The sequence below is a fragment of the Equus caballus genome, chromosome 21 (genome assembly GCF_041296265.1).
Source record: "Equus caballus isolate H_3958 breed thoroughbred chromosome 21, TB-T2T, whole genome shotgun sequence".
NCBI classification, from domain to species: Eukaryota; Metazoa; Chordata; class Mammalia; order Perissodactyla; family Equidae; genus Equus; species Equus caballus.
This window is the reverse complement of record NC_091704.1, coordinates 58,548,055-58,569,374: the sequence shown is the minus strand read 5'-3', so window position 1 is coordinate 58,569,374 and position 21,320 is coordinate 58,548,055. Positions and strand designations below refer to the sequence as shown.

Sequence of the window (21,320 nt, the reverse complement as noted above, 5' to 3'; positions counted from 1 at the left end):
ACCGTCGTGCTCTTCTCTCCTGTACTGGTGGGAACACTGTTTCATTTGAGAGAATTTCACTGCATCCCCCATACACACAAGGTGTACATTATACATTCCTTTTAGGATTTTGTCTTATCACTTAGAAAAAAACGTTGAAGGCATAGGAGGGGGCAGGGAGAGCGAACACACATGCCCTTATGGAAGGCCACCTAAGGAAGGAGAACACAGACGTCACAGAGCTGCAGGGACCCGTGCTTACCTGGCCATAGTCTGTCCGGAAGACGACGACGCCCTCTGCACAGGAATCTACAGTACTTGGAAAATGCTGGCCGTTTTCTCTCAGCCAGACCCGTGTTCCCTGTAAACAAAACAAACAGGATTTAACGATGCGTTTGGATGCATTTTGTGGCAAAACACTACCCTCAAAATTACTATGACTAGTACATTCCTCAAGAAAAACTTCTGAAAAGCAAGTCTTTCTCAAAGAAGTAATGAATCTTCAGAAAGTATCATCCACAGCCTTTACCATATACAAGTGTGAGAGAGAGAGTTCCACCGGACAGAGGAAACAGAGACTAAGAAAATAGTAGCCCCTGAGTTATCAAAATGCAATTCGTTTATATGGATTATCCCATGTCACTCACAAACACCCTTTGAGACAAGCACTATTACCACCCCATTTTACAGATGGAGAGTGGAGGCCTGGAGGTAAAGAAACCTGCTCAGCATCACTTGACTGTAGACAGATGGGGGACAGAAACCCCAAGTTTAACCAGGTCACTGCCCTGCTTCACCCCAATTTGAGAACTCTTCAGGACCTGTGGGCTCTCATCTTCCCGGGTCCAGGCCCCAGTCACCTGCCCATTTGGAGGGCACTGGAACACTCCACTGACTTCCTCCTTGTACCAAATCCACGTGTTAACGGGACTCTCCAAGAGAGGGACTAAAGTTTTAGTAAATATCAAAACCCAATCCACCAGTATGAATTTTGCTAGGATTCCACCAGATACCTAATGCACTATGTTGGGATTGTAGCCCAAAAAATGCAACTTCCAGAGCCTATTGTTTTAACCTGGGGCATACATTTTTAGCATTGATTTCATTTTTTATTTCGCCATTGGACGAATGAAACAAGCACAATATTTAGCTTTGTTATGCTGAGTTTCCTCTTCCTTTGGTTTCACAACATAAAAACCATTTGTTGGGGCCCAACCAGTGGCATAGTGGTTGGGTTCGCATGCTCCACTTGGCGGCATGGGGTTTGCAGGTTCGGCCACAGACATACACACTGCTCATCAAGCCATGCTATGGCGGCACCCATATACAAAGTAAAGGAAGACTGGCACAGATGTTAGCCCAGGGACGATCTTCCTCAAGCAAAAAGAGGAAGATTGGCAATAGATGTTAGCTCAGGGCCGATCTTGCTCATACATGAAAAAAAGTTTGTTTCCAAGGACACAGGAGAAAAATTTGAAGAAAGCTATTGGGTGTGTTCACTGGTCATTCAGATTATAAAGAATTATCTTTATGATGTATGACATAAAACTCATGTGATGGAATGTAACATGGAGCTTTAGTATCTCAAGTTAGCTCTACTCTGCTCAACAATTTCATTGATCTCAACAAAAATGATACTAACCAAGCACATCCTCATGACACAGTGTATTTAATGTGGAAACATACCAAAGTTATCCCTTGAAACAGCACTGAAAACGGAAAACTTTTTCAAGAAATTTCAGCCTCATTTCATTGGTTTGTTTAATTTCTGTTTTAATTTGAAATGTTAAGTGAAAAATTTTAAATATATTGGTTATGGTATGTTCAACTTCTAGATTAAGGGACTACTACTGCTCTCTTTTGTTTTGTTTTGTTTTGTTTTTAAGATTTTATTTTTCCTTTTTCTCCCAAAGCCCCCCAGTACATAGTTGTGGTCCTTCTAGGTCCTTCTAGTCGTGGCATGTGGGATGCCACCTCAGCATGGCTTGATGAGTGGTGCCATGTCCAGGCCCAGGATTCGAACTGGTGAAACCCTGGTCCACCGAAGCAGAGCGTGCGAACTTAACCACTTGGCCATGGGGCCGGCCCCTACTACTGCTCTCTTAACACAGAGAGCTGGCAGGAAATAAATAATATATAGAAGTAAACTCATCACTTTATGCCTTAGAGTGTTTATCAACGCCAAAAATAGTAGCTTCCAGTGATGGAATGTCCATGATGCATCATGGTTGTGTGCTGAGAGCCTCAATGACATTATAGCTAATACCAACCCTCGGTAAGACAGGAATCTCTTCTACCCCCCATCCCAACCCCAGGAGGAAACTGAAGCTCAGAGCATTAATCCTTGCCTAATGTCACACAGCTGGCGATGGAGCCGGGTCTCAAATCTCTCCAATTCCCAATTCCACGCTCTTTCCACACGTCACACTGACTCTGTCTCCTTAAAATAATTCATAAATAAATCAAATGCAATAGATCAGTCAACAATTGAAATATAACAACACAGAGGTCACTTTAAGTGGCCACTTATCACACACAACTATTTGCTCTCTCTCGCCCTTTTTTTTTTTTTAGCTTTTTCTTCCCTAAATCCCCCCAGTACATAGTTGTACATTTTAGTTGTGGGTTGCTCTAGTTGTGGCATGTGGGACGCCGCCTCAACGTGGCCTGACGAATGGTGCCATGTCCGTGCCCAGGATCTGAATCAGAGAAACCCTGGGCCACCGAAGCAGAGGGCGCAAACTTAACCACTCGGCCACGGGGCCGGCCCCATCTCTTGCCCTTCTAGAAGGGAAAATTTAAGAAGATGTAAGAATTCAACTTAAAATTACTCCCTTGGCACCAATGATGATCCTGTTTAAAATACACTAGTGAGGACCTAAAACATTTGCTGCCACCACTGTTCCTTGGGATCCCCACTAAGTCAACCTTGAGTTCAACAAAAGCATTGGGGCCAGCTAGCTAGATGCTGGGGGGAGGGGAGAGGAGGGCACATGCCCACCAGGTTCTACAAGCATTTCCGAGAATATCAAGGCGGCTGGAGCCCAAGGTTGAAATGGCGCCGGCCCCTGTTCCTCCATGACCGGCTCACATATACCCCCTTGCGAGTTCTGTGACTCTCCTAGCATTCCTTATTACAATCCTACATAAGGTCCTACCCAGGGCATGCCCTTTCTCCTTATCGTGGGGATTTTAAATTGTTAACCCCATACTTCTTCAATCATCCCTCCAAAGATGGGCTGAAATCCTCCAAGAACAAGGTGGAAAACAGCATCAAAAATGAGGACGAAGTGTTTCTCTATAAAAACAGCCTGCCTTACTTGAAGAACACACTACACCAACAGAGGGGACTCCCCATTTCCACATAAGTGGGTCACGTGCCTCTGATCTGCACTTGGGGCTGAGACATAGGTCACCCCAAGAAAGAATGGCACAACAGTCTGCCAGTCCTGATTTCTTTTTTGGCCAACAACTGCTCCCAAAAAGACCATTTACTTCAGGCATCCTCTAAGATTGCACTCTCAAATATCATTCCGTACCAAAATCACATTATTTGTACATATATTTCGCTCTAGAAAAAGACTTTCTCGTGCCTTAACAAAGTGTTTTCATCCTCTTTTAAATTCACACATCGTGGAGACTACAACATTAGAAAATTCTGGAATACCTACATGCATACACACACCCAAAAAGAAATTTTCAAAGCCATCTCAGGGGAGAGCTTTTACGCATTAGGTAAAACCGTGAAATAATAATCCACAGTGGATCTCCGTCCGCATATCCTGAGTCCAAAGCATTCTGTCTGCAACGACCATCACCTGTATCATTTTTATCAAAAAGGATTTCACGTACACATTTCCCAATGATTAAAACTGTCTATTTATTAAGAATCAAATTAAGATTTTATCATGAAACATTCCTGAATTAATATAAATTGTCCCCAGGGTTAATTTAACATAAACCTCCTGATGCCCAGAAGCTACACAGCATGCTGTTTCTTTTACTTGACTTTCGCTGTGGTTCTTTTTACCTTCTCACTTGAAAGCACTGGAAAGCTCTTTGTTGACACAGTCCTACATGATCAAACACACAGTTCAACTCCCTTAGTCCAAAGGTCTTTTTCAACAGGTGTGAAGAGCTGTTGATAAGCCCAGATTGCAAATCTAGAGGCCACCAGCCAGTTCTCCTAGACATATAGCAGCTGTCTTCCACAAGGAGGAAGGGAAATGCATTCAAAATATTCCCTTTGTACTTTGAAAAGGTTTAAACTGACAATTTTCATAGAATCAGAATTGCAAAATAAAACCGTTGAAAGAATCTATGTAAATTATAACCATTCTTGGTCGGTTCTCTGAGCCCCCAAACTTTCTACTTCCATTCTGTTCAAACAGAACACACATGCCCAGGTCCTGAAAAAGGCCACCCACAGGGATTTGGGAATGAAGTCACAAGCAGACATTTACCAGACCATCCAAGTTTGAGTGGGGAAGAAAAATTTGCCCACCATATGCAAACCATTATACTCTGTCATTGTTAAATAAGGCTGATAATTTAATGTATAATGCAGGCAGATGGAGAAAGCTCATAATTTGAGTAAAAAATGCCTTTAATAGCAGGTGGAACAAGTTTGATCATAACACACACATTTTACGAAAACTTGGGCAAGTTTTCATCTTTATCTCTGAGACAGGTATGCGTTAAATTTAACAGCTAAAAACTTTTCTGCACATAATCACCAGTAACCTTTTTACAATTCAAAGCACTTGCACATAAATTCCCATCTCTTTTGATCTTCAGAGCAATGCTGTAAGATAGGGAGGCAAGTAATACCATTCCTTCTTCAAAAGTGAGGTTCAGAGGGCTTCCATTCTCCACTGCCAACAAATGATTTCCTGGCTATAATAAAAACGACGGCGTATACCAAGCGTGGGTGAGGATGTGGAGAATCTGATGGGAACCTGAAATGGTTCATCCACTTTGGAAAAGAGTTTGGCAGTTTCTTAAAAACCAAAACATAATCCTACCATACGTCCCAAAAATTCAACTCCTAGATAGCTACTCACTCAAAAGAAATTTTTTTTACAAGTCTTATATGAAAGTATTCATAGCAGCATTATTCATAATAGCCAAATACTAGAAACCATTCAAATGTCCATCAACTGGCATAGGACAAACAAAATGTGATAAATCCATACAACGGAACCTTCAGTAGCAAAAAACCAAATCCCTGACAGACTTACCAATAAGGACAAATCTCAAAAGCATTATGCTACGGAAAAGAAGCCGCACAAAAGAGTCCATATTGCAGGGTTCCATTTATATGAAATTTCTGGAAAAGGCAAATCCATAGACACAGAAAGTAGACGAACAGCAGCCCCACACTGGGTGGTGGGGAGACTGACTGTGAATGTGGAAAAGGAACTCTGGAGGCTGATGGAACTATTCTAAAACTGTCACCAACTGGTGTCCAGATAACTGCTTTTCCAAATTGTTTTTTTTTCCTTTTGTTATGTTAAGGAGATACAATCACCAACCTGCATAACCCACACCAAGCCTCACCACCAGGGCTACACCAATGAGCTTTGCCTTATTTTCAATGCTAAGATTTCTCCAGGAGGAGCTCAGGCCTTATTGTCATCACCTGCAGTGTACCTGGAAGCATGTTTTCCAAAGGAGCCTGCTCAAGCGAATACCCACCCTTCCCTTTTGACTATCCATTCCCCATCCGAAATAAATGTCCCTGCTTCCCTTTGTTTGGGGACGCCATGACTCTGGAGACGATTCCGCATGGTCTCCTATTTGCTGCAAATACACCTTACTTTGTGAGACAACTACTTCTGGTGGAGAGTCTGATTAAACTCCCCAGGAGGGAACCCACTTTGGTTTCGGCAACAAAACAGGAGTGTGCACAACTGCATAAACGTGCTGACATTCATTCAACTGTGGGCCTACAATGGGTGCACTTTATTGAATGTAATTATACTTTGGTAATTTCAACTTTTAAAAAAATTAATTTCTCGATTGCACATGAACATTCTTAGACTTCTTGATGCACACGAACATTCTTAACCATACCATAATGAGAAAAACCCAATCAGGTTTCTATAACTGAGCGATAGAGGTATCAAGAAACATACCAAAAAAACCCCAAAACCCATAATGACTAAGTGTAAGGGCTGTGTTGAAACGCTGAAGATCTGTGTTGAATTCATGAGTCCCTGCTCTCCATTAATGTAGACCAGGGCGGCCAAGAGGCCACACAGGAGACTTGCCCTAGCTAATCTAAAGATAAGGAGCAGTAGGTTGCCTCCTTGTGTCATGGTGCTCAATTATCAGCACCCCTCCCTGGAAGGTCATCCTAAATCCCCAGCCTGTTGCTTGCAGTACCTCCCTGGGCAAGGAATTTCACCTGGCTCCTTCCTGCTACCACGGCAACCGGAAGCAGCCAGTCAAAGCTTAAAATATTTACCTCTGGCCCTTTACTCAAAAAGGTTCCTGATACCTACTTTAAAGAAGATAAAATCACTATCATAGATTTCAACCGACTGCAGCCCTTTTAAAAACTATTCTATTTCTCTTCTGATTTTTAAAAATGATTTTCCTGAACTTCGAAAAACTTAAGTTTAAAAATAAGGTAGGGAAACAACCCTAAAAAGAGATAATGATCATGGACTTTAAATACCATGCTGTGTGGCATGTTCTAATTACAGATTTATGAAAAAGAGAACATTCTTCAGCAAAACACACAACTCGGCCTCAGACCCACAACAGGCCACCACACCTCCTTTTCTCCGGTAACTGCTTACTTGGCCTCCACTAAGTACCATGGTTCAGGATTCTTTAACAACCTACATGACAAAGTCACAATTTGTTCCTGAAATAGCTTTGTTTTGTTTTGTTTTTTTTACTTCTTAAAGACAAAGAGGTCAAATAATTTTGTAATGGATAAATTAAAACAGCTATTTAAGTCTGCAGTAAATTCAGTAGCCAAAAGAAAGTTCTCTTTTTGCCTTCAGTGACTCAGTGGAGAAGCAACTTAGCTTAGAAGGGAGCTAGGGTGGAAGGCTGGGGAGTGGGTAGGCGGGGGTCCTTGTTCTTGAGGATACTGAATTCCAGAAACTGGATGTGGCTACTATATATGGTATCAAAGATTTAAATAGAACTTTCTCCTTTTTTTTAAATTGAGATATAATTGACATATATTAGTTTCAGGTGTACAATATAATGACTGGCTATTTGTATACATTGAGAAATGATCACAACAATAAGTCTAGTTAACATCTGTTACCTTTCATGGTTACAAGCTTTTTTTCTTGTGATGAGAACTTTTAAGATCCACTCTCTCAGCAACTTCCAAATATACAACATGATATGATTAACTACAGCCCCCATGCTGTACACTACATGGCCAGGACTTATTTACCTTATAACTGGAAGTTTGTACCTTTGACCCTCTTCACCCAGCTCTCTAACCCCCCCACCGCCACCTCTGGCAACCAAAACAATCTGTTCTCCGCATCTATAAGTTTTTGGTTTTGTTTTTTTAGATTCCATATATAAGTGAGATCTCTCCTGTTTTACTGTCATTTTTTTGGTGTTGATAGTAGGAATACCTTTTCAACGTAACAGACTTTTTTTTCCTAATCCTCATTACTCAAATCCATCTCAAAGGACACAAGCCTTTTATAACATTCAAAGTTCTAATGCAGGTTTCTCAACCTCAGCACCGCTGACATTTTGGACGAGGTAGTTACTTGTTGGGGATGCGGGGACTGTCCTAGTTGAGAACCTCTGATCTAGAGTAATACAAAGTTCCAGAGCCACAGCCAAATTAAAGGAGTTTTCAAAACCATTCATGGTCGGCAACCTAATTAATTGAAAGCCGACTCTGATGTCTCAATTCTAGGCGTTTCCACGACCTTCCTAAGTAGGATCAGCCCAGATACAGAATACCTGGGGCAGATCTAATTTCAGGTGACATTAAAACTGGGTGCAAACAGAAGGGAGGGAGTGGCCTCTGCAATGTGATTCAAAACACTCGACAAAGATAAGGAAAAAGGTTGCAGACGGTTTGACAATGGTGCCAGAGGACGCCTCCTCGCTGTCCACTGTGCTGTTGTCTTTTGTTTTAAATGCACTTTGATGCTGATTAACTGACTTTTAATGTTTTTCTGCAGATGACTGGAAATGCACAGACAAACCTGTCTACGACGCTCTTTCACTTCAGGAGTATTACAATGCAAGTGCTTGCAAAACGTGTCAGAAAGTTCGGAAACAGTGCAGACCAGTATGGAGAGAGGAACAGTTACACGTACAAAATGAGTTTGAAAAATGCAGTGCAAACACAAGCAGCGGGGACAAGGGAGGGCTGCTGGCTGGGGACAAACCCAGGAGATTCCGACATGAAAGGGGAAGGTGGAACCTAAGACTTCTCCCCCAGGAGAGGTCCACGCCTTAGGAGGGGACATGGAAACAAAGTGAAGCGGCAAGGGCGGCCAACTGTCCGAGCATCCCCACAGCAATGGGTGGTCTCTATGTCCCCTCACCACACAGCATGCAAACCGTGTGGGGCCCACACCGGATGAGTGATCTCCTGACTCATTTCCTCGCCTCGTGACTGCAGGGTTTTAGATCTGAGGCTGGCAATCATTTCTGAACAACTGTATCAGATTCCAAGGAGGAATGCTTTAACTTGGCCCACAGCTGTTTAGGCTCTGAACAGAACATGGGCAGTTTTAGGCTGAGACCTCAGAGGATGCAGAACTCAACTAGGTGCCGAGGCCAGAGTGCCACCCGGCACCAATGGCTTAGAAGGGAAAAGCGATAAAGGGAGAGTCAAGAGAGAGAATGTGAGCACACAGCCTGCAATGCTGGAAATGTGTGGTGTGAGGATCCCAAATTTGTACCATTTTACTGTTAGTTGAGGAACAGCAATGGCATTTGTTTTCTAAATAGGCAACCCCAAGAACTGTCCTATGCCCATGAGAGCTGATGCCACCATTAAATTCCAGAGGAAAATGTGTTGCTGGCAGTCTGCTTCAGAACACACAGAAATAATCCCCTCACCCCAAGGCTATGCCCAAAGTGTTGGGTAACTTCCCAGACTGGCCTAGAGAAGTCTTTAAGGGCATTGCCTTTATAAGAAAGGCACTCCAGCTATTTGTAGCTACAATAATTTGTGGCTTTCAGCTATGTCATCATCACCATCATCAACATCATTTCTTGGGCTTGCCTATAAGGATTATTTACAGCACTATTTCCACAGGAAGACGTGTAGCGTCCCAAACAACTAACACATAAAGGTACCTAAAAAACAGTATAACGTAAACTGAGGCCTGTCTGCATTCGTTACTATAAAGTTCACACAATTTGTCCGACGTGTTTGGACAGTTCCAGTCTCTAGTGCACCCACTCAGAGAAGGACCACAGGACATCCACATCTGTTCCTGGTATCCTGCCCAGAAGGTCACACTCTGTCACCACTACCAGCTATTAGGAAGGGCAGCTTCCAGGTGGAGGATATCATGAAAAGTGTATACATAGGAGGAGGTGGAAAGGGAGGAAAAAAAAGAAAGAAAATGGTAAAAGATATCATCAACAATAAACTAATCTTTGCTTAATGTTCCCTAGGTCAAGATACAAAGGCTCATTGGCACCCCCTACTCCCAATCGAGATCAAAACCAAAACGAGCTAGGCTAAACGGCAAGATACCTAAATTACAAACGTGTGATTCTGTAGGGTTTATTCCATGGTCATGGGGTTCCAACTTACCAGCTGACTGAATCAAGTCCTGATTTTATATTCTGATTTTCCCTACATTCCTCACAATTATTTAAATCAGTTTCTCAGTTACTCTTTTAAACTACAGTGACTAGAAATAATTCCAAAAACAATTTAACACTGAAAGAAACAAGACACCTCCAAGTTGGTGAGCCAATCTCAAACACTGTAGGAAGGTGACCATGCAAGGAACAAAAATCAAATTATAACCAGTCATCACAAAGCCAGCAGGTATGTGTCTAAAAGAAAACAGAAAATGGACCTAAAGAATCAGCCAACGTACTGAAGATTCATTTAGTCATCTATAAGTCACTCCACCCATAAATCCATCCACCCACCCACCAGGCCATCCTTCCACAAGCCCACCCTTTCCACAAATATCATTTGAGCTCGCATTATATACCAGGCACCACAACAGATTCAACAGCATATAAAACGGTTCCTGCTCTAAAGAATTTACAATATATTAGAGGTAAACTATGTCCATTCTCATACTTTGCTCATTTAGTCTCTTTCTTCCGAAGGGAATAATTAGGTAACATAAGGAACAGAACATGAAAAGAGAAGTAGGTAAGCGGGGAAAGTTGATGCAGATTTTATAAAAGGAATAAAACCATTCCAGTTCTAAGAACTCTCACAAACTAGCGGGAAATCCTCTCTAGTGGGACACAAACGAAATAGCTGGTTTTAGGCCTGCATTCCATTCTTCGTTTTAGTGGAAACAGTAGGAGATATGGAACAGAGGGGCAATAAAAGACCATCACAAGATGTTTGCACTCCCTACGGAATGTAATACCAGATGTCCTCTACCTCATATTTCCTAGGGTTTATTGTCTTTTCCTATTCTTGACAAGAATAATTCCCCGCCCCCCCCTAAAAAAAGAACCCCACAAATAAACAAAAACTGATAGGATTATCTTAATGAAATCCTGGCTGTGTTCTGGCTACCATCTGTTTTTAGAAAAAATATACAAACTTCCTCAGAACAGGAGTTTGTCGTTACTTCATAAAAATGAATGACCCCAAAACATAGCAGGAAGTAAATAAACTTGAAATGGCTATTTCTCATTCCTGGTGCATCCATACTAATTAATTCCTTTGTAGAATTTTTATTAAATTTCAAAAATAGTTGATGTTTTTCATAAATCCATACTTCCTGAATTTAAAGGGGCTTAAAAAATAACCTAGTCCAATTAAAAAGACAGAATATGTGTTGGTGAGAATGCGGAGAAAGGAGAACCCTCACACACTGCTGGTGAGAATGTAAAACGGTGCAGCTGCTGTGGAAAACAGCCTGGCAGCTCCTCCAAAAGTTAAACAGTTACCATGTGACCCAGGAATTCCAGTCCAGGTATATACTCAAGAAGTGAAAACATATGTCCGTGCAAAAACCTGTACACAAATGTTCACAGTAGCATTATTCACAATAGCCCAAAAGTGGAAAGAACCCTAATGTCCCTCAACTGATGAATAGATTCTTTTTAAATGTGGTTTATTCATATAATGGAATATTATTCAGTGACAAAAAGTATGAAGTACTGATACTCGTTACAACACAGATGAGTCTTGAAAACATTATGCTAAGTGGAAGAAGCCAGTCACAAAGGACCACATATTATATGATTCCATTTATATGAAATGTCCAGAAGACAAATCCATAGAGATAGAAAGCAGCTTGCTGGTTGCCTAGGGCTGGGTGTAGGCCGTGGCTGGGAATAGGGAGTGACTGCTAAGAAGTATGGGGTTTCTTCTTGGAGTGATGAAAACGTTCTAGAACTAGATACTGGTGATGGCTGCACAACTATTAGTATATACCAATACACTAGAACCAGTATTTAGCATCTCTGCTAAAAAGCACTGAATTGTATACTTTAAAAGGGTGAATTTTATGATATGTGAATTATATCACAAATTTTAAAAAAAAGGAGACAAGGCCCAGCTGAGTGGTTAAAGTTCTGCATGCTCTGCTTCAGCAGCCCAGGTTCACAGGTTCGGATCCCAGGCGCAGACCTACTCCACTCATCAGTCATGCTGTGGCAGTTTCCCACATACCAAATAGAGGAAGACTGGCACAGATGTTAGCTCAGGGCTAATCTTCCTCAAGCAAAAAAAGAAGAAGATTGGCAACGGATATTAGCTCAGCATGAATCTTCCTCAGCGGGAAAAAAAAAAAAAAGGAGCGGGAGAGAGAGCCAAACAACCACACAGAACAACAGGCAGACTCATATCTGACTTCATTCCCTCCCCGGATCCAGTTATCCTAAAGGTCAACCTCCTTCCTGCCCACCCTCCTTACACAGGCCAAGAAAGGCTTCCTTCCACTTTACACGGGTTTTTGCTGAGCTTCCATTATTTACAAGCAAAGGAATATCAGCTATTATTTTTCTAACACAGGAATGTCATGACTTTGAGAAGACATCTAGAAAGCAATTGACTCATCAAGAGACCTATGTAAATGGCAACCACCAGTTTTTATTCGCTTTCCCTAGAACATCTAAACAAAAGTTATTTCAAGGCTTTGACTATTTGACGGATGTTACACTAGGATTTATGTCATTTGTATCACAGGAGACAGAAGTGGGTGTTACTTGCCATTGAATTCCCAGCACCTAGGACAGGGCTGGACAGACGAGATGAGGCTTCAGTATGAATTAATTTACTCTCAATTCCAAATCTTACCTCAGTGCTCTGCTCAATGCCCAGTAAACTCACAGTGACATCTACAGGAACCAAGCCGCTCACACAGAGACGTGGGGCCACTCGAGATTTCAGTAGGACGTTGCAGAAACCACACTGGATGCTCCCCCAGAAGGTGTGGACTCAAATACCAGCTCCACTACCTGTAGCTTGGGACAGTTATTAATTACTTGACGCCTCTCTGTAAAAAAAGAGGCGTCATCTAACGTGTCTGTTGGACAAGCACAAGATCACAGATGATGATTTACTGAAGTGCTTCAAAGCCACGGGGCTCCTGACACAACGTGGCAGTGTCTATATTTGGGGTTTTGCTGCCTGAACCTTCCAGGGTCACACCCAGGATGGCTTCTAGCCATCATATTGCTTTAATTTAACTTTCCTCTAAATGCCTTGCTAGGGAACCCAAGAACACATAGGCCTTGTTTAACTAACCATGGGAACCAACCTTTCCTCAAAACCACCAAAACCACAACATGAGCTGCTTTCCAGCTATGAAGCAGTTAAAAATAACTGACAAATACAAGCCACACCCATCAGGAAGGTGGTGGGCAGACGAAGATGATGGAAACATTTTAAATCACATAAGTGCCTGTGTCTGTCCTGCTTGGTATCTACCAAGATTTTACCTAAGCAGAATTATTTCTCTCCTGCACCAAAATCTATTTTCATCTCTCTCTACATTCCATCCCCTCTTGGGTTCCACAGAGATCTGGGAACAGAATGACACTTTTTTAGAAAGGCAGCATATCCGACAGCCCAATAGCAATGCCTGGTTATGTCTCTACCACCAACTTCAGCTGAAGTCGGAGGAGATGCTTTTCCAAGGACACGGGCCTCTGCAATGAAGGGTGAGTACAAGAGAGCGAGGAGTGAGGACACAGAGACACCTGGAGGGTGACAAGCCAGAGATGCCACAGAGTGCAATGGGGTTTGGGGTGGTGTAGCCATTGTTGTTGTTTTAGGTAAACTTCTCATTTTAGAATAGTTTGGGATTTTACAGAGGAGTTGCAAAGATATACCGAGTCCCCACACGTTCCTCATGCAAGTTACCCCAATTGTTAACATCTTACATTGCTATGGCACATTTGTCACAACTAAGGAAGCAACTCTGGTACAAGACTATGAACACCACTCCACACTTCACTTGGATTTCACCAGTGTTTGCCCAATATCCTTCTTCTGTCCCAGGATCCCCTCCAGCACATTATATCTAGTTATCATTGCCTCCTTATCGTCTCCTTAGTCTTCTCAGATGTGTGACAGTTTCTCAGACTTTCCTTGTTTAATGACCTTGATTGTTTTGAGGAGTACAGGTCAGGTATTCTGCAGAACGTCCCTCAGTAGGGGACTGTCTGAGGTTTTTCTCAAGGTTAGACTGGAGTGCAGTGGTTTTCAGTGACGGATCTATCCAGGAAGTCAAACTGTCTGAATGGGAATCCCAGCTTTACCGCATCTTAGTCACGTGGCCTGGGACAGATGAACCTCCATGGGCCTCAGTGTCCTTATCTACAGATGAAATAAATACTACCCACCTCCCAGGTTACTGTGGGGATTAAACGGGGTGAGAATGAAGGTGAGTGGATCATCAGAAATTCCCCATGGAGAGCAGAAGTGGCCACTGACTGACCGAGCAAAGAGGATACTGCGCCAGACACTCAGTCCAAAGACTAATAACAGACAAACCTTACTTCCAGAAGCTTGCCATCCAATGGCGACAAAGTTAAAAGAGATCATTTAAACTTGATGCCACAAGGACTAACTTGGGGACACACACAGAGTACCTGCACCTGGGGATGTTGACAAAGGAAGCAGGCTCCCAAAAGCAGGGTTCTGAAGGATGAACACAACAGACCCCCAAGGGGCAGGTGGAAGCCTCAAGTCAAAAGGTCCAGTTTTCTGCAAATTAGCCAGGTGCCAGTGTAGGCTGAGATACACTGTCAACTGGCTTACCCACTCCACTTAATCACCACCCATAAACTATTAACAGCTCCACACAAGTGAACAATGAAGGCATTCACCTTTGTCCGGTCCAAGAAAAAAAATTCTCAGCCTCAACCGACCAAGCCCGAAAAACCACTAAAGACTAAATTTGCCTCCCCTATCAATAAAAAATGTGGGCCAAATTACATTGCTTTACAATGCAACAGAATTTTTTCCAACTATGTTTTTACAAAAACAAGAAACAAAAAAACACAGCAGCCAAGCCATTTTGAGGTATCAACTTTTAATTCCACCTCAGTTCAAATGACCCTTGATCACTCAAAACAAATTCTCAAGATCTTCTTGAGTAGAATCGATGGGTGGGCAGAAGCAGGGGCCGGTGTGGCAGTTGAGAGCCCACTGGGGTGGACAAGAATGAGCCCCTCCCAGGCTGGCTGAAGCCTGGGGCCTACCAAACAAATCTGGCCAGGTACCATCCCTTGGCAGGTAACACGAAGCTCTGAGTCCTGAAGCCAAGGAAAGTTTCTCGTCAGCTTCTTCCTCACTCCAGGATGCCAGGCCCCGTCTAGAGCAAAGTGGTCCAAAATGAAGGCCCTTCGCTTCCCCTTTCTCATTCCCAGGAAGCCTCTCACTATCTGTGGGCCAGTGGTGGGAACAGGCTCAACACAGCCAAGGAGCCACTTGCCAGCGAGATACTAGGGGACCCAACGGAAATTTCCTAGAAGTAGAGCAATCCAGCCCTCCCTCCTATCCCACCCCACTCCATCCTGGCCAAACCACTCCAGCCACAATTTAAGCGCCGCCCCCCAACCCAGATACACACACACTAACCACCCCACTCAGTAAAAAGCCCAACTCACGGGTGGAAGCAAGGGCATGCGTTTAATAAAAACCCACAATGGTGACCCCTTAACACAGAGAGGCTCCTCCTACAGAGCAGGATGGGACAGGACTGAGGGCTCCATGGAGGGGGTCAGATTCTGCTCCTAAACCCAACTGCAGCTCACAGTCCCAGCTCCCAGACTCTCCCCCGTCAATCTCCCTGGCCTTGCTGCTTCTCTCTGTAAAATGGAGCCCTGCTCTACACTACATAGGCTCACGGAAGGAAAGCAACCACCGCAGGCGGAGTAAGCTCCTGGAGCAGATGCCAGGCGAAGCCAACTTAACTAGCATGGGACAGAAATAGTCTAGAAGCGAGGCTCTTGTCCCTGACTTCAGAGCAGAATCAAACACCCGAGGAGCTCCTAAACCTCAGAGCACCCCGCAACCAACTCCAGATGTGCACAACTGGATAGCAGCGGCTGGGTCTTCCGTGGCTCCACCATGACTCTGGGCCTAGTCAGGGTGGAGAAGTGCTCCTCCTCTGCACCAGCCCTTCCAGGTGGTCACCCAACGAGCGAGGGCTCCTCCCCCTGCCCCCATCTGCAAACGCCGCAATTCAGGGATTCTCAAACCTGGTCTGAATCCTAGGAAACACCTGGTGCTCTCTTCGGCCCTTCACACAAAACAAACACCAGCTTAAATAAAGATCAAGTACTGCGTTTAAAACCACTAAACTAAACACCTGCCTGTAGAGGAGAAAGCACTAGGTCCCAGCAAAACCAGGAAGGACGGGAATGAGGGAAGAAAAAGAAAGGAATTTAATTAGCTAGTCAGTTAACAACATAAATATTCTGCCCACAACACGGAAAGCCGAGCTCCTGAGTCATTTACTACGCAAGGCTGGCACACACCTCTCGTTATGATTGACTCCAATAATTAACGCTCGTTGCCATTTAAGGATCTGTTTTGAAATTTGGTCGAAAATCATTTCAGAACACGTCATTTAAAAATTATTTTAGAAGTTGCCACAAAACGGCACCAATGACAAAGCTGGCTTCTTAAACATCACCTATAAATTTACCCCCTGTAAGAAAACGTCCTTTCTTAGCATTATTTAGGGACTCTGCAATACTATCACAGATACGCCAACAAAATACCATAATACCCTACTCCAAGACATGCAAAGCGCCCTACTGCTGTGTGAAACCTGCAACCGTAGACAAACCCACCTAAATCCGTATTGAAGCTCACAGCGCCGCTTTTCAAAGGGCAAGAAATCTTCCTTACAGACTTCCACAAAAAGCCCATGTGCTGCTCTGTCTTGCTAACACCAGGCAAACGGGAAGGCCTCTTATGTCGTACAATCCAAGCTTCTTTGTTCTCTGTACAAATGCCACAGTGGTTTGTCAACAGACACTGGAAATCTAGAGAAACAACCACTCATCTCCATTGCTTCAATTTATGGGCTTCAGTGACAGCTCTTCCTGGGGACATCCTGTCTGGGCTACAAGCTCTAGCATCATTTAAGAAGGGCAGAGGGGTTGGCCCGGTGGTGCAGCGGTTAAGTGCGTATGTTCTACTTCCATGGCCCAGGTTCGCCAGTTCGGATCCGGGTGCGGACATGGCACTGCTCGGCCCGCCATGCTGTGGTAGGCGTCCCACATATAAAGTAGAGGAAGATGGGCATGGATGTTAGCTCAGGGCCAGCCTTCCTCAGCAAAAAGAGGAAGATTGGCAGCAGTTAGCCCAGGGCTAATCTTCCTCAAAAAAAAAAAAAAAAAAAAGAAGGGCAGAGCCAAAAGGGTTCAACGCCCTCAAATGACAAAAAAAGAGCAAAAGCCCCCAAAAGAGGTTTGTTTAAAATGCAAGTAGATCACAGAAAACTAGCAAGGACAAAAACTGCCTAGGTGGCTCACAGAGAATTCAGAACAATCATGGGCGACTCACCCAATGCTGTCAAGCATCTGAAGAGTGTCATTAAAACTCGGCAGACCCTACTAACCTCAAGAACTCCTTGAACTCTTTGTTCTAAGAAAGAGCTGACCTACAAGTGTGTGTGCCCTCTTGCTGTCATCAATCACAGACTGGGAGATAAGCAGAATTCTAAGAAACACTGCTTGCGGGCAGAGGAGGCTGGAGCAGCTGAGCAAAGCAATGAAGGAAGGTGCCCGGTTCTTCTGGGGTAAGAGCTGCAGGAATTATCGCAAGCAGCTCACAGGACTCCAGAGACAGAACCTTCAGGAGCTCCCTGCTCCATGCTCAGCAGCTCCCTAGAAACTCTTGCCTCCGGGGTTAAGTGCATCTTTAGATCAGCACTCCCCATCAGAACTTATGCAAGCCACATACGGAATTTTAAATTTTCTAGCAGCCACATTTTTTAAAAAAGTAAAAAGAAACAGGTAAGCTTAATTTTAATAATATCTGTTATTTAATCCAATAGATGCAAAAATATTATCACTTTAACGTGTAATAAAAAATCTATTAATGAGATATTTTACTTTTTTTGCATACTAATTCTCAAAGTCTGGGGGGGTATTTTACACACACTGCACATCTCAATTTGGAATAGCCATATTTCAAGTGCCCAGCACTTACATGGCGCTAGTGGCTAAAATACGGGATAGCACAGTTCTAGATTCCAGAATGTAGAGATGTAATTTTGCGAGCTAAGACGGTAGTATTTGTACAAGGACATGAACTCAATGTCTTTTTTTTGTTTGCTTTTTCCCATTTTAGGGAACATCCATACAAAATCGCCCAGTCACAACCAGCCAAGTATGTATGAGTTACTCATGATTACCTGCCCCACCCTAACCTACCTTAGTTCAACATTCACCCGGGGAGATAAGAGAACAATCTCTTTCTCTATTTCTGCAATAATAAAAGAATGTAATAAATTAGAATTGTTCTAAGAATGCAAATTCTCCATGCCCAGTGTCTAAAATGATTAAAGCAGTTTGGGAAGTTTAGTACCTAAATTGCTCTGTGACATTTTTAACAAAGGAAAGAAAAAAAAAATCCGTTTACTGCAATACAAAACTCACAGCAATTTCAACAGTAATGTCTTCTAAATTCTGGAACTCTTAATTGCACATGTCGGCTCATTATCAGACTTATTGGTGGCTTAGAGTTAAGACAAATAAAACTAGACAGTGAATTATGCATCAAGCAGCAGAAAGTATGTGCTTTCACCCCAAAAACTGCCCTCTCCTCCTCCCAACCATGACGAAATATTTTTAATGTGATAACAGAGGAAAGAGTCTTGCAGACGGAACAAGAGTTGTCTGAGGCAAATGTGTTTTTAACTGGGGCTTCCATGAGCTATGGGTTAGAAAGTGTATGTACTTGAGCAACAGTAAAAACCATGCTGGAGCCTAGTGTGTAGGGACCGGAAGACCGATGGACTGCAGAAAAGCTTGCAAATTTCCCCCAAACACCCAGCTGAGAGGGAAGTGAGCAGAGAGGTGAGCAGCTCAGAGAAAGGCAAATGAGCTTTTCCAAACACAGGGGGCTGCTCCATCCATCCAGTGACAAAGGCCAGCCAGGCCATCTGTTCTCACCACCTTCCCATGTCTAATCCCTCCACCCTAGTCCCCCCACCCCCACCCCCCTCCCTCTTCAATCTATGCAGCACCTCGAAGTCGGCATGATCCTTGCAGACCCACTTGCCTCACTTGCTTAAAGCCTTTTTCATTTGGACAAAATCCCTCCCGAAGACTATAGACCATGCAGACTCTGGTCTCTGCCTCCCCCTCCAGCCTCATCTGGACTTTTCTCGGGTCCAAGACAGGCTGAGCTTGTTTGCACCCAGCCTACACTGAGCCTCTCCATGCCGCTCTGCCAACAATACCAACGTACCCTTTCAGCCTGGGCATCAACACCACCGCCTCTGGGAGGCCCTGGCCCACCTCCCCAACTCAGCCACCTCTGCTCACTGCACCTTAATCCCCTCGTGGTGAAATCAGTACACAAATAAATAACTCACGAGATGCCAGCTCTCCCTGCTAGATATGGAGGCCAGGACCACCTCTGCTAGAAAAGACAGAAGGACGGACTTCTAACAAAGATCCAAGAACAAGGCGGACTTTAGCATAAACTCCACCCATCTTGATAATTTCCCAGGACAGTGTATTCGTTTTCTATCAGCCCTGCCCTATTAACAATGACCTTGACCTTCTACATCCGACTCACTTCCCTAAGCTTACCTCTACAGCATTTAAATAAGTGAGAAGACTCTTTTTACAGATTCTGGGGTAAAATAAAAAATAATAATAGCAATAGCTACACACTAAAAACACATCATATCCTGGACTACCTACCAACACCTGTGGTCTTCCAGAGTCCCTACAATGAGCAGTTAGGGGTTAATTATCTTGGCACCCAGGCAACTGATCTGCTCCCTGCTCGACCCTAACGCGCTACACCAAGTGCTGACCAGACTCACTTTCTAGACTCCAGGAAGGACACTAGGAAGTCCCACCACCAGCCCACCCCTGAGCACTTAGCCCCCTGGTTGCTTCTAGAGCCAGACCATCATGAAGCCATTATTTTCCATATTTAAAACGACTGATCTGAGAAGGTGTTTGCTTTTCCAGCCCAGGCTAAGGCATGCAAAAGGACGTCCCAGAACTCTGACCTGGGGTTCTATTTCATGAAGCCCAAGGTAAGTTCTCACCTTGGAGCAAATTCATTTCACCTGGGGAACCACCACCACCCAAGCTCCAAAGGTATTCATTCTCCAAGTACGGATAGAGCCCTTGTTGGCTGACAAGGTACTGTGCCAGGGCCAGAAAGGACACAGAATGGCAAGGACATGGGCTTCTGAATCCAGCAGACCAGACTCCCGTCTCCCACCTGGCCACATCACCTCGGAGAACAACACGAACAACAGACACATCGGCGGCGCGCCAGCCGCTGTTCTAAGCGCTTCACATGCGCCGACTTGTTTAATTCTAACACCCTGTGGGAGAGCAACTAATAATGCCCCCATTTAACAGATGTGAGAAGCAAGGCAAGAGCAGTTAAAGAACTTGCCCAAGGTCCCAGAACTAACAGGTGGTGGAACAGGTTTGTTTTTTCCTTTTTTTAAAAAAAAAAAGCAGCTTTCTTAATGTGTAATTTATCTCCCATAAAATGATCTGCGCCCAGGCAAGTCCATCCTCCTAATTCCACCTAATTCTCCCTCTCCTGTACTTAGCTTTCCTGAGCCACAGTTTCCTACTTTACAAAATGCAAATGATAAGCTCTGATCCACAGAGAAGTGAAGGGGGTAAGTGAGGGAATGAATATCCTAAAGTAGCGCATGGCCCGGAGAACTGCACCCAGCCTGAAGGCGAATAAAAGACAGTCTGCTCTCTCAGAGTTTCATCTAATCAGAGGCAAAACTAGTCAATACACAAAATAGCCATAATAAAATGCAGAGAGAGAGAAATGACACAAGAAGTGCCAATAAAAATACAAAGGGGAATTGTGTGTTTAAATGGGAGCAATGACCTGTGTTCCCTGAGCTCAAGTATTTGCAACAGAGAAGCTGGGCTGAGAAGGCTGAGTTTAACATCGCGCTAAATTGTTTAAAAACACAAACTTCGTGAGAATGGTCCAGAGCCTCTATTAACAAGATGACTCTTGCATATTTGACACATACAACATGAGGCAAGAAATCAGGCTTGCTGTGCAGAGCTGTCTAAATCTTTTTCTAGAAGTGGGATGACTGTCTTTAAGCGAACCAAGACACACAGTTTCTAAACCCCCCAAGGAAACACTTCCAAGATTGAATTTAGGGTCCTCGGTCTCATATATTTGTCTGGCATCATTCTGCAAAGCTGACTGTTGTCTTCTGAGGATCCTCATCTCCCTTCCTGAGCTTGAAACCCTCTTCTCTCACACGGTGACTGCCTTGGAGCCGGAGTCCCACTGCTCTCAATAGGAGAGAGGGAGGGAGGGCAGGGAGAAGGGACAGCAGAGGAATCTGCCCGAGGGTCTCCCAAAGAAAAGGATGGTATCACCTTAGAGGCAACCCACTTTCAAACGTATTTTATGGTTCTCAAGAACCCAAAGACACCAACTGAACTTCTTTTGTTTGCCTTAAAGAATAAACTCC

General features: G+C 43.8%; 1 protein-coding gene across 1 annotated transcript in view; it reads right to left on the bottom strand.

Annotated features, from left to right (window-relative positions):
* MYO10 (myosin X) overlaps positions 1–21,320 on the bottom strand; it is a 210,741-nt gene that overhangs the window by 164,157 nt on the left and 25,264 nt on the right. The window contains exon 2 of the mRNA XM_005604338.4: positions 242–340. Coding sequence (XP_005604395.2) covers positions 242–340 — 99 coding nt within the window. The remainder of the gene's footprint in view (positions 1–241; positions 341–21,320) is intronic.